Raw genomic sequence first — 17,929 nt, 5'->3', positions numbered from 1 at the left:
ACTCACGTGGCATGAAACTATTGAAAACGTGCCTGCTGTTTTTGTTGAAGCAATTATCAAATACGACACCTAAATAGTGAGTTTTAAATAAGGAGACTTGACGTTTGAATATGATTATAAAATTATTTAAACGATAACACAGTGGATTATCACTTACTTATTCAAAGTAGGTACCTACCATTATAAAAATAGGCTGTGGATATTCTTTTATGCAACAAGGTACCTATTTAATATTAATTTTTGTAAGTGTGTTTCTGGTGCGCTACATAGGTAGGTAGGTACTTAAATAAAGTTGACACCTCGTCACTATAATAAAACTGTGGCAGATGTTTTTTGGGTTTGATTTCGACATCGAACAAATAATTCAGATATTCGTCAGACTCACGAGTAGCTACGTACATAATGAGTAGTCACAGGTCTGATTGAATTTGTTATTTTACCTATGTACATTAAGTTACTTGGTGTTGCAATACAACCGAGTTTTAGCAGCAAAATATACGAATTTTGTCGTTAACGGACACAGAAAAAATTCGGGCTACCTACTTCTAGATTGACACAGAAAAGTTGGCACAACTAGGTTTGCGAATGCTATACTGCTGACAATTCTTTAGTTCCCGATAACACAACTGTTCTACGTCACGCATAGAAACTGTTTTCTGATAGACTATTGAAAGCAATTAATAATGCATAAAAACAACGAATATTTCTCTTGCTTTTAGATGCACGGTCGCACTTTAAGATGCATGGGTCATCACTGTGCCATGTTAAAGAAATGCAACTCAGATAGGTATTTTAGAGTTTGACTAGCTGACCCGCGCAACTTCGCTTGCGTCACTTAAGAGAATGGGTCAAAATTTTCCCCGTTTTTGTAACATTTTTCGTTGCTACTCCGCTCCTAATGACCGTAGCGTGATGTTATATAGCCTATAGCCTTCCTCTATAAATGGGCTATCTATCACTAAAAGAATTTTTCAAATCGGACCAGTAGTTCCTAAGATTAGCGCGTTCAAACAAACAAACAAACAAACTCTTCAGCTTTATAATATTATATTAGTAGAGATGTAACTTCTTAATCATAATGTTAAGGTCTTATTTAGTTCAAGTTGATAGTGTACTGTCCTCCCCAAAGTTCACCAACAGTGACAGACACACAGTATTGGAAACCAGTAATATATTATAGCTGGGGTATGCATCAAAAAAGATATTAATTTTAGCTAATTTTTTGTTTCAGTAGGTTACCTACCTACCTATACCTAATAATAATATTTTACTTTATAACACCATGATTGATTTTTAAAATAAATAAAGGATCGCTTTTTTACAAGTTAGTAGGTATAGGTAACTACATACTTACCTTCTCCTTATGCTGCCTTCAGCCCTGAATGAATTATTTGGTTGATTCTTGTAAGTCTAATTAGATAGCACAAATAAATTGGTTAGGTACACGGAATATAAGGCCATACTATAGCCGTTTGATGGTAAAGAAGTATTAAAGGTAGGTACCTACCTAACTAGCATTTAGGTAGTTTAATTAGTAGATAAATAAATAAACCAGGTAGGTAAGCGTTTTGTATGAAAATAAACAAGTGTACTGACATAATCATTAAACTTTATTTTACATGCTACTATTTACAAAAGGCGTTTATCTAATATCTGATATTGACTTCTTCTCCTTGTTCTTCTTTCTCTATTATCATGTTCGCCCATTCCTCTGCTCTCCTATATCTTTGCTGCCTGACATAAGGTGCATAAACTGTTCTGTGAAAGACAACAGCTACAGAGGTCACAGATATGGCCATTAACATTTTCATCAAAGGCGTAGAGGTCCTAAACCACGCCGAAAGACGCTCCATTATTCAACCTCGGCAGTCTCTGGTTTCGTAACCTTCGGTTTCTTGAAATAGTCGTCGAACAGCGGCCTCCAGATATATACTCCACTGATTACCCCTAACACTGATACTAAAATGAACTGACTTTTTGTTATCGACTTTGGCTTATGGATGCGCATTATAAAATAAAGTTAGATTGTAAATAAACGAAGTTTTCTAATACATTTTTCCGACAATTTAAGGTTAAGTCGTTACGTCATTAAGCGTTCCAGTTCCACAAATTATTGAAGTTGTTCTCATCTTTAGCATAAGCTATAAGAAAAACTTATTGCTTTATTAACGATTTTATAAAGTGTTTAGATACGGTTATTATTACTTTTCTATAATGATTGGTTTAGTTTTACGTGCGCATATTGATGGTTACAGTTCTGTAGTAGGTAGGTATAAAATTGTTCATTCGTGGCCTCAGTTCTCAACGCCCGTCGCCCAAGGCCCGACAATATTTCTGGATGGCATCTATGATAAGAAATGTTAACAAACGTCAAAGTGACAGCAGCTGGCAAAGCATTGTGTTATTTTTTATCAAATTCTTTTTGTAACCAATAAACGGGTATTAAAGCGATTCGTAAAGTTATATGATTCTTACAGAATGGCTCACGTTAAAAGAATGGTGCCAAATATTCTAATAACAGGTAAACAATAGTTCCTCTTTCAAAATATGGTTTGTTTACCTCAACATCCACGTGCAATTTTCACCGAGTTAGTTGACGGTCATATTAGCTATAACTTACCATATATTTTTACTATTAGGTACACCCGGTGTCGGTAAATCAACAATTTCTCGATTACTTGCGGAAAGAATCAACTTTACATGGAGGGAAGTGTCAAAACTTGCTGAGGAATACAATTGTTTGGATGAATATGATCCAGAGTATCAGTGTCCATTTTTAAATGAAGATAAGGTAATTTTTGTTATTTTAAAGGCTGTATTCTGCTTTAAGTTCATGGGAAGCTTACTTAACCATGTTATAATTATAAATCAATATCTTACTTTTCTCTTACCTTTCAATTATTGTTATTAAATCTTATTGCCATTTTAGCCATACATTTTATTACAGTTCCTTAGAAACTACTTACTTATTCTCTTAATTTCAGCTGCTAGACATAATGGAGGGTATGATGACAAAAGGTGGCAATGTAGTAGACTACCATGGATGTGAATTCTTCCCAGAGAGATGGTTTGATGGAGTATTTGTCATCAGAACAAATAACACAGCATTGTTTGACAGACTTACAGCCAGGTATTATAAAATTTAACTCAATATAAATTTAACTACAACTTTATCTAATACTAGCTGACCCGCGCAACTTCGCTTGCGTCACCTAAGAGAATGGGTCAAAATTTTCCCCGTTTTTGTAACATTTTTCGTTGCTACTCCGCTTCTAATGACCTTAGCGTGATGTTATATAGCCTATAGCCTTCCTCGATAAATGGGCTATCTAACACTGAAAGAATTTTTCAAATCGGACCAGTAGTTCCTGAGATTAGCGCGTTCAAACAAACAAACAAACAAACAAACTCTTCAGCTTTATTATATTAGTATAGATATAAAATTCTCACGCCGCAGTTTTCGTTGCTGTACTCTTCCGAAACGGCTTGATAGATTCTAATGAAATTTTGTGAGCATATTGAGTAGGTCTGAGAATCGGCCAACATCTCTTTTCATACCCCTAAGTGACATTTTTTTATTCATATGGCAAAACAATGTTTGCCGGGTCAGCTAGTTTTATATAAATTAAACAATTTTTCTGTTGTAAGTAGCTAGACAGCTAGATACTTATAAAATGAACTTCTATTCTTTTATTCATGGCTGGCTGTAGAAGACAATGTCATGTTACTATTTTAGTTACCCTTCTTCAAAACTGGCCACTGCTACTTACTTCACATTCATGCTGTTCTTATTTAACTAGTTAGAGGATGGGCTTTTACATTAAGGTACATATTTTATATTCTTTTTCAGGGGCTATACAGGGAAAAAGTTAGAGGACAACATTCAGTGTGAAATATTTGAAACTCTACTGGAGGAAGCCCAGTCATCATACAAGCCAGAAATTGTGACAGAACTGCAGAATGACTCACAGGAACAATTACAGAAGAATATCGACACTATTGTTGAATGGATAGAGAGGTGGAAGGAGCAGAATATATAGATTTTTATATAAATACTGCAGTTTTATTTTAAGTCAAGACATTTTATAGCTTACATGAGTAGTTATTTGAAATGTCTTGACCTCCTAGCACATTTGTGGGGAGGGAAAACATAAATGTTGTGAAGTATGCTATGGAGACATTAGGGAGTAATATATCCTGTGGCTGGCTGTGACACCCACATGTAGTCAGTCATGTCAAGTTGTGATACTTTCAAATATTATGTCAAACAAAATTGCCCAACTTTTGACATATTGCAAGGACATTTTAATTTAATCCTATAATATTTCCCTGGCTTTATAAGGATTGAGGAGCTTAGGAGATATAGGCGATTAACACACTGCCCCGCACCACGCAGCGTAGCGCGTGAATGCGTGTTCGAACGTTGCTTGTAAGTATCTCCGTTTGTATGGAAACACGCGTGTATGCGCGTGATCCGCATGAACGCGCGTGGATGCATTTTCTGTGTGTTAGACTGTGCGTGTTTTCCATACAAACGGAGATACTTACAAGCAACGTTCGAACACGCATTCACGCGCTACGCTGCGTGGTGCGGGGCAGTGTGTTAAGCGCCATAAATCAAGGATGAAATCAAACTACACAATTATAAATACAACCTAATTTATTTGTTATTCCACCGACACTATATAAAGAAATGCATTCAAAATTACTGTATTTAGATAAATCTAAAAAAGATTTATAAGCTGGCACGCCAAACTTGCTATTGTGTTATAAAACGGAATTGTGAGAGACACACACAGATACAAGTTTGAGTCGCGTCAGTGTTCCAGACACGCACACACTCGCGCTCCGCTCACACACACAGATCTTTCATGGAAAGTTTAATCACATAGTGTTTACAACTCTTCCTTCTTGGGAGAGCCCTTTCTGTCCCAGCCGTTAAGCTCACTGGTGGCCTGCTCCGACACGTACTTGACGAAGTCCTCGAGGGCACGTCCACCCTGAAATACAAACAATGTTATGAATAGTGTGCTTGGAATGTCATAAATGTTTCATTGCTGGGTTATAAAGTGACTAAGTTGGCAGTGAGTCAAATGTGACTTATTCACATCATTGAAATAATCAAATTACACAAAAGAAGTAGATACTACAATACAATAAATCCATATAATAGAAATAAATGCAGTCAACACATAAAGAAACGAATAAAACAAGTTTGTCTGTAGATATTACGAAACAATTATTAGAAGGCTACTACTATCATCTCACTTTCTTTTCTAGATACAATAACTCTGAATACAGTACAGAATTAAAATTGAAAGAAGTAGTTTAGATAATTCTTTTACTACACAAGTGTGCACTACATTACTTACGGTATATATTTTTTTCTGCAAATGATAAATATGTCAACTGTTAGCAAATAAGGAGTGTGTGACTCAATTTCCTTTGCAGTACTATAATGATCAACTTATAAATATAATTCTGATGGTGATCTAGTTGTATTTTACTGTAATGCTCTGAACTCAGTATTATTTAATCAAGTCATGACTTTTTCTTGAAGTGATGAGTTTATTGAGTAAAGTTTAAGAGTTTTGCAGTCCACACATTGAATTCTACTCTTGTTCAAGTAAAACTATTACCACAAGGCATCTGAGCAGTTAGCATCAGGGGAACTATTTCTAAGCAGATTTCCTAACGTTAAAATTTCAGAAACATTGTGCTCTAAGCAGTAACTAGTAATGGTATAATTTCAGAAATGTTTTTGCATATTGTTGCTAAATTGGTATAGTTGTGTACTCACATTGTATCTGACTGGTTTCTTGGTGTTGTCTGCGAACTTCCAGTAGATGGTGGGGAAGCCTGACACGTCGTACTGAGACTTGGGCCAGTCGTTGGCGGTCGCGTCGATCTTCACGATGTCTACGGCCTCGTTCTTCAGCTGTTGACCAAAGTTTACTTATTTAAGATACTGCTACAATGACATTAAAAATAAACTTTTATTTGTAAAACAATCGCCCAATGTTCCCTTCTTAGGACAAATACCACAAGTGTCTTAATATACACTGCCTTTCCGGCAGTCGTTATAAACATAAAAATCTGCTTCGTTTTTTAGTTAACATAAATTGCAAAGTCGTATTATAGAAATTGGCTGCCTCATTTTTACAGCAGACATAAAGATCGCTATATCGTACAATAACCGATAACGATTGAACAAACAGACTTATCAAGATGGTCAATAGAGATAAAGTTATAAATTACCTTATCGCCGAGCTCCTCCCAGACGGGGGCGAGTTTCTGGCAGTGTCCGCACCACGGAGCGTAGAACTCGATGAGCGCGTCACGACCGCTGTCGGTCACCAGCTCCTTGAAGTTCTTGCCGACGGCTACCTTGACTGGGCCAGAGTTGTCTTCGGGAACAGCCTCGGACTTGATGAAGGCTTCCAGTTTACCGTCGAGCAGGTCCTTGGTGAAGGTCAACAGGTTCTCAATGCTGTAGGATGAGAAACAAGTTATTAAGTAAAGTTTTGAAGTTCCTTTGTTGTGGCCATTGTAAGGATACCCAGGCGAGTGGGACATTGAGAAATTCCTGCTGTTTATAATTCAGTTATTTCTGATATCAAGGGAGTTTCATAACGTTAAAGACTTTATTTGACTTTTACTTAGTCTTCATTTATTTCACTTGCTAAGTTCCCAGGATACCTATCTATCTTAAAACCGGTTTCCAAACCTATCTTAATAATGCAATACAATTCAACTTCCTGTCTTTGCATTGTATTTAAATAACATCGTTGAATTACATAAACTTATTAAACGAAAATGGAAGTTGGCTGCTTATCATTACTGCAAAGTAATGTTAACAAATAAAACTCACGGACCGGAGCGAACGTAAGTATACCGTAACGATAACACGCCCATAAAATGTCAAATATTACAATCTTGTAAGCTTCTTACATTTTACAAATAAACATGTAATAGCAGATATGTGTATTCACGCGAATGTTTTATAATGGAATGTTATTTTGGCTGCAGCTGGCAACTGTCCAGATTTCGAAATAATTAAATAAGGAGATCAAAAATGTTCTCTGACTCATATAATATCCTGAATTCTGAAAAGATTAAGTTGTTTGTTTCAATGGACTGTTCTGTTTGCGAATATAACATACCACCAGTCTATACTTGTTTTTTAATCCCATTTGGATGGAATGCGAGTCAATAACCTTAAATGTGAAGAAATTAGCATGTATATGTAAATATAAAATAGTCAATATGCCTATACCCACATAGTGTTTGTATGATAAAGAAAATTTTAGTACCTAAACGTTTTTTATTAGAATATACCCTAAATCTTCAGAATTTTTTACACATCCTTAGTCATATCTTTTACACTAAGAAGACTTCACTACTGACTTTTTTTTGGAAATCTTATCATGTAGAATATCTAAGCCTACTTTTTCCAAGATCCTTGTAAAACTGCAAAACCACAAGTAGCGACATAGCAGTAGTAGTTTTCGAGTCAATTTTTTTTTGTCAAGTATTTTTTAAACTTAACTTCTATTAAAAAGAGAGAGTGAATAATTTATCAAAAGCAAACGCACCTGAATTCAGAGCTCATGACGAATTTGTTGCCATCGGCGTCACGTCCGGCGACCACAGGCTTGTCACCCTTGGCGTAGTCGATGCCGTACTCGTTCAGCTCATGGGTGAAGTCGTCCTTGTCGCTCACTGCGAACGTCACCTCAGTCTGGTCCTTGGCAACCTGTAGACAACGATATTAATGTTACATTTATGTTCTACTAGTGGCCCGCCTAGTTTAACAGTTATTTTACCTTTACCACATACACACATAAACCTTCCTCTTGAATCACCCTGTCTATTAAAAAAAGATAAGGGCAAACGCGGGAAGCGACTTTCGAAATAACTAAAATGTACTCTGTGGTTTAATTTAGACCATGTAAGCCTTTTTCTTTTGGTTTCTTTTGGTTAGAGGAAGTTCATAGGTATTTATTTGGTTAATCTTAAACTTGCTACACATTACTAATCTGTTATTGCTAATTATTTACTCATAGCTTTAGCAAGAGTATGCTAGATAAAAAACGAAAACTATACTAGATATTTTTCATCATTATAGTTATTTAAAAAAAAAGGTCCAGCTTTTAAACTTTCCAATTTTAAACTCTTTTCATATGTAAAAGGAAACAACTTTCTATATAGACTGTTACATAAAGCCTTAATTTCTGTCATTTCTGTGTAAAGCAAGTCTTCATAACAGAAAGTACCACTTTGGTCTTAAAGAGTACTGTAGCATGAAACTACTAGTATCAGGTTTCGTATATCTATAGCACATCAAAGACAACAATTAAATAACCGGTTTTCATATGACACTATTGTTAACATTTACATGTGTTTAAACGCATCACGAAGTTGGAATCAGAATATGATTTGTAAATTGTTGGGAAAATGTGATGGCTCAATTGTCTGTATTTCATGGTAGTGTTTTTCAAGTTAGTAAGCGGCAATTCGATTCGCTTTTGCGTATATTTCCAATTACGAATTAAAATTCCAAATGAAATGAATTGATTTTTTTATGTAACTGACTATTCATTTATTACCCACGAGTAAAGCCATTCAATGTATAATAGAATACGGGAATTAACGTGAACACGCATTTTACCTTAAAATTTAAAGCCATTCATTTGCGTAGGGTTATTTTAATGCTGGTTGATGGGATTTCAATTAAATGTTGCAATGTACAAAGGTCAATTTTAGATCCATTAATCTATTTGCGCATTCTGTATGGGATTAACTCGCAGTAGTATTAGAGTGGAGTACTATTCCACTACAAGATGAAAAGCATAATTTGAGAGATATAGCCTAAGTTAGTTGTAGTTACAGAAAATATAGCCGGTTCCGCTCACTGGTCAGTTAACGATCTGTTGGTTAAGAAAACCTTGGCGCGGTCATTCCATAGATGGATGACCGCATAGTGGCATTTGAACTGGGCGTCTCCGTGCTTCGGACGGGAACGTAGAAAGTCAGTCCCGGTTGTTGTCAATTAAGATAACAGTCGTTAAGCCATGTCAAAGGTCTTTCGGGCGGCTTGAACAACTTTGACACTATGTTAATCACTAATCATACGATTAGCAGTAGAAGTTAAAATAAAGGGTGTTACTTGCCTTGAGTACACGGTTCCTCCAGTAGTTGGTGCCCTTGGGGTTCTTGACGTAGTCCACATCGTAGTACACAACCACCAGGGGGTTGCTGAAGTCTTGCATGTTGTCCTTCTGGCGGATACCGACCAGGCCATGGCTAAAACACAAGTTCAATTACTACTGTGCTTCTAGTAGTAGATGATTATCATGCCATCTAGCTAATGAAGTGGAACTAAAAACCATAGCGAATCTAGTTTATGGAGAGATTGTGTTATTTGTTTTTGCGTATAAGTCATATTGTTGTCTATTTGAGACAGACTACTGAAATTTGCCTAACAGTCCAATTTTATACTTTAAAATTATTAATCATATTGCAAGAATATGTAAAGAACTGTGTTCTGTTCAATCATCTAGGCAAGCTTGACTATGCTTATAAGACTTAAAATATTTATATTGACAGCAAAATGGGCAAAAATGTCTGCAATTTTGATTCCACAATACAGAAAAATATACAGTTATTAAAGAAAATATATAAAGAAATGCTACTTACTAGTTCTCCTTGATGAAAGCCTTGATCGAGTACTTCTCAGTGTCACCCTTGTACACGACGAACGACTCTTCGAACTTGTTCTGCAGCCTCTTGGGACGGAACAATACTACGTCGTTCCTGTTAACAATCAAAATATATACGTCAACAGTGTTACCAACGTTTGCAGTATAGAATCGGGACAAATGGAATCCCAGATAGCGAGAGTCAGTCATGTGGAATATCTTTACTAATAATATAAAGCTGAGGAGTTGGTTTTAACGCGGTAATCTCAGAAACAATTGATTTTTAAAATGTTAAGTTTTAAAAGACTATAGGCTATTTACCATCATGGTATGATGATAGGCTCATAGCAACAAGAAAAAAAAACGTGGAAATGGTAAAACGGCCGCTTGTAGTTTATTACAGAGTAAAAGAAAATAAAATAATAATGCATAATACAGTCGCACAGTGTGTTATAAACCCTATTTTTGTTTCGTCGTCTTTTTATTGAATTAATCGATAGAGTATACCATTCTGAGGATTAGAGTAAAACTCCGGGCTCGCTAAGACTTGTACTTTTTTCGTTATTCAGTGTCAAAGTTCCGGAATATCCGACTATTGAAAAACGAAAAAAAAATAATTACAATTTAACGGAAGTACTTATTCCAGAATTTATTTATTCTATCGAAAGAAGATATAATAGCCGACCATACCACCAATTCCTGAAGCTTTAGCATGAATAGGTCAAGAGATATGATTTTTTTTGTCATTTTAGGTTTTTATTTTTTTATTCATCTAAACCACCGTAGTAGGTGGTCATTCCTACATCAAAAAATTGCTAATACTTTCTTTTATTTGCAGTATTATTTCTAAAACCTAACTCGCTGGTTTCCAGGATATATTTGAAAGTTTAGTAATATCCGAAATATCCGCACATAGGGCTGCCACTTCAAACAAAATTTAATAAATTTATTTTTACAAAGTTTTAGCTTTTATATCACGACCATAACAAGATATCATAATTTTGTGGCTTAAAATGGCAAAGATTGGGTAATTTTATAAAGGAAATTAAAAAACAAATTAAGAAATTGGTATGATATTGATTGATACACTTATTTGGAATCTGTCTATAAATTCTAACTCAAAAGACTCAACTTATAGTAAATGAAAGAAAATCCTATCCGATATCTCATAAATATACCTATAAATCAACATTCAACATAAGTACTATTACAACATTTTGTTTTTTTTTAAATATTTTTAGTTAATTTATTTAATTTTACAATTACTTTTTAAATGAATTTCATATTATTTTTTGATTTACAACTACTTTTTTTTTAATCAATTTTATTGTAAGTTTTGTGGTATAACAATTTTAAGAATAATTTTTAATGTATTTTATATATCTACATGAATTATATACCTACCTATCTATAATTTTAAATCAAATGTTATCATGTATGTACATCAAGTGTGTCGATTTTTTATTTAAAAAATACGATAAAATTATTTTCGTCAACTATTTATTTATTATAATTTATACACATATTATGTAATTCTAAAAAGCAAAATCAATGGTTGTTCCATCTGGAGTTGGAACAGTTTTAGGGGACTGAGCGCCAGTCAACCTTAATACCGTAACCGTACTCTGCACTTCAACAACCTCAGTAAGGCGTAACTGAGGTACGTCGTGCAGAACTACGACCGGGGGGCTTGCCTTAATTTTTTTTTTCAAATAAAGGTTTATAATCTAATATAATTTTCGGATACTCGAAAGTGACAACCCTAAGTAAAATTTAAAATTTCAAATATCTCCTGGAAACCAGCGAGTTAGGTTTTAGAAATAATACTGCAAATAAAAGAAAGTATTAGCAATTTTTTGATGTAGGAATGACCACCTACTACGGTGGTTTAGATGAATAAAAAAATAAAAACGAAAAATGACAAAAAAAATCATATCTCTTGACCTATTCATGCTAAAGCTTCAGGAATTGGTGGAATGGTCGGCTATCATATCTTCTTTCGATAGAATAAATAAATTCTGGAATAAGTACTTCCGTTAAATTGTAATTAATTTTTTTTCGTTTTTCAATAGTCGGATATTCCGGAACTTTGACACTGAATAACGAAAAAAGTACAAGTCTTAGCGAGCCCGGAGTTTTACTCTAATCCTCAGAATGGTATACTCTATCGATTAATTCAATAAAAAGACGACGAAACAAAAATAGGGTTTATAACACACTGTGAGTCGGTAGATTTCTCTACATCTGTACATCAGTTCTTTCTATTATTCTTCATAACTAATAGTCCATTGAAATGTTACAATTTGAGGGCCGAATATTGCATTTCTTAGAGGACGCAATTTTATTTTTGGAACATGTAGGGGGGGTCAATAGAAGCTTAACTTGAAGTTTGTGGGGTCGCCACACTTGTCCCCCGGCCGCCATCTTGGAAAAGGGGGTAGAAACACTTTTTCGCTATATCTCGGAAACTATGTGTCTTACAATAAAATTGCAAAAGCATAATTTGTAGCAAATTATTTTGCCTACAAATATGTCTCATAACTTTTTGTCCTAAATTATTAATTAAAAAAGTTATAAGCAAAATAGTGAAATTTTTTTTACAAAAAAAATATTTCCGAATCCGGTCTATTTCGGAGCGCTGTTACTGAGTTTCTAATTATTGAAATTAAAAAAAAATATTGGACCAAATTTTCCTCGAAAATACTCTACAAGATTGGTCTGAGTAATTTTTTTTTAATTTATTCTTATCAGCTTAGCCTTTTTTCCAAACTATGTTGGAGACGGCTTCCAGTCTCACCAGATGCAGCTGAATACCAGTGTTTTACATGGAGCCACTGCCTATCTGACCTCCACAACCCATTTACCTGGGATATAAAACGATACCCCTGGGTAAGACTGGTTGTCAGACTTTCAAGCTTCTGAGTACTGTTAACGACTGTCACATATCTTCGAAAATGACAGCCGGGACCCACAATTTAACGGGCCTTCCGAAACAGGGAAGAAATCGATATGTGTAAGATGGTCACCCATCCACAAAACAACTTCGGCAAGCGTAGCTTAACCTCAGGGATCTATCTGCGCGGCTGTCGCTAAAAAAAGTTATAGAGCAATAAAGAAAATAATTATAAAAAAAATTTCATAACTTTTTTGCTTATAACTTCTTTAATTGTTAATTTAGGGCAGAAAGATATACAACATATTTGTAGACAAAATAATTTGCTACAAATTATGCTTTGGCAATTTTATTGTAAGACGCATAGTTTCCGAGATATAGCGAAAAAAGTGTTTCCACCCCCTTTTCAAAGATGGCGGCCGGGGGACAAGAGTGGCGACCCCACAAACTTCAAGTTAAGCTTCTATTGACCCCCCCTACATGATCCAAAAATAAAATTGCGTCCTCTAATAAATGTAAATCTCATGTAACATTTCAATGGACTATAAATGGTTTCAGAAAACAAATTGTAGGGCCGCGGGACAATTTCATAAAATCGGAATTGTGTCAGCATAACCGGCCGGTTACTTTGCACGATAAACTCCTTGTAATAAAGACATCACATGTTTAAGTGTCGTGTAGGTGTTCGGGACAGACAGATGTACACATTAGATATGAAAGTGTGTTTATAGCTTACACATAAAATAGTTTATTAATCTATTATGAAAAAGTCACGCGAACTTTTAATTAACTTGTTCGAGCGACGGTAACTTGGGAATATGTATGAAACGGGTAACTGTGGGGACTAGTATTGTATGTTACCAAAGTACACAGTTTTATGATGCAATAAATATATGTCTATGTCTAATATTATTAAATTCTTTTACTTCAAATAAAAAGGGTTCATAATATTATCATCAAATAAATAGGGTGCATATTTAAGTGAATTAATGTGTCATATAAATAGTTTCACATAGAAAATAATGGAAATTCTTAACAACAGCATATTTTTTATGTGCTGAATACCAAAAGTACTGTTATAGATTATGATCACAGCTGAAAACGTGCCTTGAGAGCAAATAGTCATAAATTACCATAAAATGCACTATACACCTGTAGATAATATTTCCATAAAAGAACTAGTGCAGTACTAAAAGGTCATACTGCCCATTATAGTTTTCAAATGTATGTGTAAAAAGAGCTTAGTTTTTAATGAGTATTATCGAATTGAAAGTGACTCGGTAATAATGTTTGGTATGCTTATCAATTATTGATATTAATTTTATATGCTTCTGACTTTCATTTACATATTAATAGTTTACGTAATTGTAACTCTATTGTACCGGAATATTTTACCAACTTTTTGTGTGGATTGTCTATATAAATATGAAACAGATATAGTACTGTCTAATCAGGAATAGATATAGAAAAAAAAACAATAATTTCGAGTAAACATTCTTTGTAAAAATATATGTAAACTCAACATGAATGAAAAGTTTCTAAAAAGGTATGAATGTAAATGCAAAATACTTTAGTTTATTTTTCTATTCGCTGGTATGTCTGGGGTATATGTCTAGTCATAACAGCACGCGTGTCGAGTGCGCGGGTGCGCAAGTTTTTATCGAATCAATGCGTAACGTGTTACCGCGAGTCACGGATGAGGATCATTACCAACAGTTTCACACCGCTCATGCAATTTTCCGCAGTTTCATACCTAATTATTAGTTTCTAATATTGCAGGATATAAGGTATACATTCGCCGGTACTATTATTCATTGAGCAGCTTGTTATTAATACGATTTTTTTTTATAATTTATTAAAAGAGGAAAACTGATTTTTTTAATCTGTTGTTTTCCTGTACGTGTAATCGGATGTAAACTACATTTTTATCGTCCGTTGGGACGTGGACTTCTCCTAATGGTCGATGCCATAAACCATGAGGGGAGGATATTACCCTAATCATACGAGACAGGCGACGCTACTTAATAAAATTTATCAAACAATATCACACACAGGATGTCCACTGTGCATGGAATTGATAGCGTGTTTTGATCTGATGAAATCGTAGAGAATTCGAGAACAAAAACAATACTCTTTCCAATATTTTCTCATGTACTGATAAGGATATCAGTATTGCCCTTATCTCCGAGTTCAGTATAGGCAATATAGATTTTAAAATTAACAGTTTGATAACATGTCTTTTATGATTAAAAAAATAAGTTTAACGAGCGCAACATCTGTGTACACAATGGGTTATGTATGCATGGTTATAATGGCAGCCAGTAGGCAAACAGAACCAATTGTTCAAACACTAAGTTAATACGTTAAGTGGCAATTTTTTATGCTCTCATTTGTATTGAGCTGATAGTTAATTTGCATTATGCAGATCGTTTAATTCTTATCACAAAATTAAATGGCCTGATAAGCTGTAAAAGTTTTAAGTTTAAATGAATAATAACTGTTTTATAAAGAATATAGACATTCAGTCTATATAATACCTACATATACTTGTTTATTTAATTCTTCTTATTTTTAACAAATAGATTAACAATTTCAAGGTCTTCGTAAATACGACGTGTCCAAGTATTCGCAATAACTATCATGTCACGGAAATGCAATAACGTGTTACATGTGGAATATCAGTAGATATCGCAAAGATATAAATGCCGACAATAGTGTGTATAACTGTTATTGTAACTGATAACTGTTGCTAGAAATAACTTTTTTTATTTCATAGACAAAGTACTTGAAGTACCGTTGTGAGTTTAGTTTTAGAGTTCCGTGACCAAAGAGTATAAATGCGACTAAACGAGTTACGAGGCTGCATTAAGTATTACGAAATTTTAACAAACGATGTAATTCTGTTGTCGCCATAACAAAACATACTCATAATCAGGAGCTGATATAATTAACATTTAAAGGGGCTCTCATACAATAAACGTGATATTTGCCGTATTTTTCAGAAACTTTAGTGCGCGAGTAAAACTCGCAATTGGCCGTTTTTTTTTCACTTGATAGACAAATTACTTATAGATTTCGAAGTCTGAAATCCGCGGCGGGAAGGGAAAACCCCACCTCGAGTATGTGTGAAAGTGAATCAGGTACTTGAGTTTAAGTATAACTGATATTGCTGACAATTCAATCAATAACATATTTAGAAAGTAAAAACATGGTGGAACTTAACTTTTTAAATTGCTAACAGTTAACTGGAACCAAATCAAGTCAATCGAAAAAATTTATATTGAAGGACTGTATTTAAAATTAAATAATTCTTAACAAGTCTTCTTTGCCAAGTCATATTTTCCTGTTGATTCAGCTTGTACTTCAAACAATTATTTCCACCTTACCTTCTGACCAAACCACTCAACAATATTCATAACATACTGAAAACCAGGGCAATCCATCTGCTGTCTGAGACATGACATATTAAGTAAAACGAAACATCACTTACTTGTATCCAGCCTTTGCGATCACATCCTTGTTAGTTGTGTGTCCAAAGACAACCTCTTCACGCAGCTTGTCAGCAGCCTTCAGGAAGTCACCCTTGAGGTCGGTCTCCTTCTCAAAGAAGCCAATGACAACTACTTCGTCCTTGGCCAGGAATGCTTCATAGTCAGCAACGGACTGCAGGTCCTTGGAGCTGGGACCAACTTGCGCGCGCATGTACTTGACAATGCCATCTGTAGGAGATTGTTAATTAAGATTTTGTCCAGTAAAATTTAATTCTAGTAGTTGTCATGATTTGCTGATGTGTCAAATTTGAAAATTATTTTCTTTTGTAAATATTAATTTGAAAGTAGATACTTATTGGATTATCTAAGACTTGCCAATGGAATGTAGACATGTTATCAAGTAATCTACATAAATTGCTTTTGTTTATTTGTAACAAAAACTTTCATTTGTGAATTCAATATTTTTAATAGTCTGCTTAGTAAAATCAAAGTCAATTCTCTCTCATTCCAGTAGATCATAGCTCAGTGAGACTTAATCTTGACCTGAGGCTTTTGGGTGGAGTTATATTTAAAAAATATATATAATACAGTACTTATTACTTGCTATTACAAAGGTGGAGTACTTTAAACTGTTAGGAAACCCTGTAAATTTGTTATGGAAAGGTATAAAATAGTTATCTTTATGAAGTTTATCCTCAAACTGTTCAAGTTATCAATGACAGGAAACTTAAATGCCATAATCATCTACCAAAAATTTGAATACTTGATTTAAATATTATTTAACATTTGAAAGTTTATAAGACCTAGCATAAAATGGTGAAATAAAATCTGTAACATATAAAAAGATCTTGAGTATCTGGAATCAGTTACTCAATAAATTTAACTAACTCATTAATTTGGGAAGGCAAGCTTATTAAATTATGATAAATTGTGTTAGGTAAGTACTGTAAAATAAAAAAGAAAGCATCTAAGATTAATAAAAAGTAGAGTTCATATTATTGATTATTTACAGTTAGGATATTGCCATGACTCCAAAGTATTATTCAAACTACCTCCATGAATTTAAGTTTATAGTAAATCCTTATTAGTACAGTTACCTACAACATATTTTATTCTAGAACTTACTTGACTCCCTGGGGCCATTGTACTCTTGTGACACCTCTCCATTTCTGAAGATCTTCAAAGTAGGGTATCCCGACACAGAGAACTGTTCGCACGTGCTCTTGCCGCCTTCTGTACAGTCTACCTTCACCAGCGCAACGGGATTATCATCGTGCTTGAGAATGCCGGCCGCCACCGCATACTCGGGCTTCAGTCTTTTACAATGTCCGCACCTGACGGATAATCACACAATAAACTTAAACAACGACCTCATTTAACGCCATTCATGAGTTTATACTTACGGTACATAGTTAATCACTTACCATGGTGCGTAAAACATGACTAGAGCGGTATCATGTTGAGCTAGCACAGTTGAAAAGTCTGAGTCTGTAAGATCGAGAACATCTTCTTCGGCAGCTTTACATAAATATATTACGCCTAATAACAATACAATTTTTAGTGATCCCATCATTTTTTAGTTTGCCAGCTTTTCCGTAAACCCGTGCGTGATTCCTCGCCGTCCAAGTGAAGCTGAGAAAAGTATGCAGAGAGGACAAGGACCGGAAAAATACACGTATGATGCCGATGATGACACTTGCCGGCACAGCGTTGGCTCATTCTGATTGGTCAATTTTCGTCGTGTTCGAAAACCAGTTTAGTAATTATGACATGTCAATGTCTGTGGCAGTGTAAATTACTAAAAATATGTAATTTGCTTAAAATTATAGTTAAGATTGCTATTC

General features: G+C 34.5%; 2 protein-coding genes across 2 annotated transcripts; one reads left to right on the top strand and one right to left on the bottom strand.

Annotated features, from left to right (window-relative positions):
• The first annotated feature begins 2,358 nt into the window (after window positions 1-2,358).
• Ak6 (adenylate kinase isoenzyme 6) lies at window positions 2,359-4,053 on the top strand. Its single transcript, XM_076120316.1, has 4 exons — window positions 2,359-2,521; window positions 2,640-2,791; window positions 2,985-3,130; window positions 3,851-4,053. The coding sequence occupies exons 1-4, from the start codon at window positions 2,479-2,481 to the stop codon at window positions 4,038-4,040; spliced, it is 531 nt and encodes a 176-aa protein (XP_075976431.1). The 5' UTR covers window positions 2,359-2,478; the 3' UTR covers window positions 4,041-4,053.
• A 589-nt stretch (window positions 4,054-4,642) lies between these two features.
• Window positions 4,643-17,799, bottom strand: ERp60 (disulfide-isomerase A3). The gene is made up of 9 exons (XM_076120304.1): window positions 17,510-17,799; window positions 17,211-17,419; window positions 16,085-16,313; window positions 9,700-9,816; window positions 9,174-9,306; window positions 7,596-7,756; window positions 6,259-6,490; window positions 5,801-5,938; window positions 4,643-5,000 (listed from the first exon to the last, which is right to left on the bottom strand). Exons 1-9 carry the CDS (start codon window positions 17,656-17,658, stop codon window positions 4,896-4,898), a joined length of 1,473 nt encoding a protein of 490 aa, XP_075976419.1. The 5' UTR covers window positions 17,659-17,799; the 3' UTR covers window positions 4,643-4,895.
• Window positions 17,800-17,929: the final 130 nt, after the last annotated feature.

Source organism: Anticarsia gemmatalis, chromosome 1 (genome assembly GCF_050436995.1).
Source record: "Anticarsia gemmatalis isolate Benzon Research Colony breed Stoneville strain chromosome 1, ilAntGemm2 primary, whole genome shotgun sequence".
Taxonomy (NCBI): domain Eukaryota; kingdom Metazoa; phylum Arthropoda; class Insecta; order Lepidoptera; family Erebidae; genus Anticarsia; species Anticarsia gemmatalis.
Note: the sequence above shows the minus strand (reverse complement) of the source record. Positions and strands in the feature narration are given on the sequence as shown.

Excerpts from the sequence above, each read along its gene's own strand:
- Ak6 (XM_076120316.1), top strand. The coding sequence starts at position 2,479 with ATGGCTCACGTTAAAAGAATGGTGCCAAATATTCTAATAACAG. Across the intron at positions 2,522-2,639 it reads GCCAAATATTCTAATAACAG|GTACACCCGGTGTCGGTAAA; the intron begins GTAAACAATAGT and ends TTTTACTATTAG. Across the intron at positions 2,792-2,984 it reads CATTTTTAAATGAAGATAAG|CTGCTAGACATAATGGAGGG; the intron begins GTAATTTTTGTT and ends TCTTAATTTCAG.
- ERp60 (XM_076120304.1), bottom strand. The coding sequence starts at position 17,658 with ATGATGGGATCACTAAAAATTGTATTGTTATTAGGCGTAATATATTTA. Across the intron at positions 17,420-17,509 it reads GTCATGTTTTACGCACCATG|GTGCGGACATTGTAAAAGAC; the intron begins GTAAGTGATTAA and ends ATTATCCGTCAG. Across the intron at positions 6,491-7,595 it reads GTCATGAGCTCTGAATTCAG|CATTGAGAACCTGTTGACCT; the intron begins GTGCGTTTGCTT and ends CTCATCCTACAG.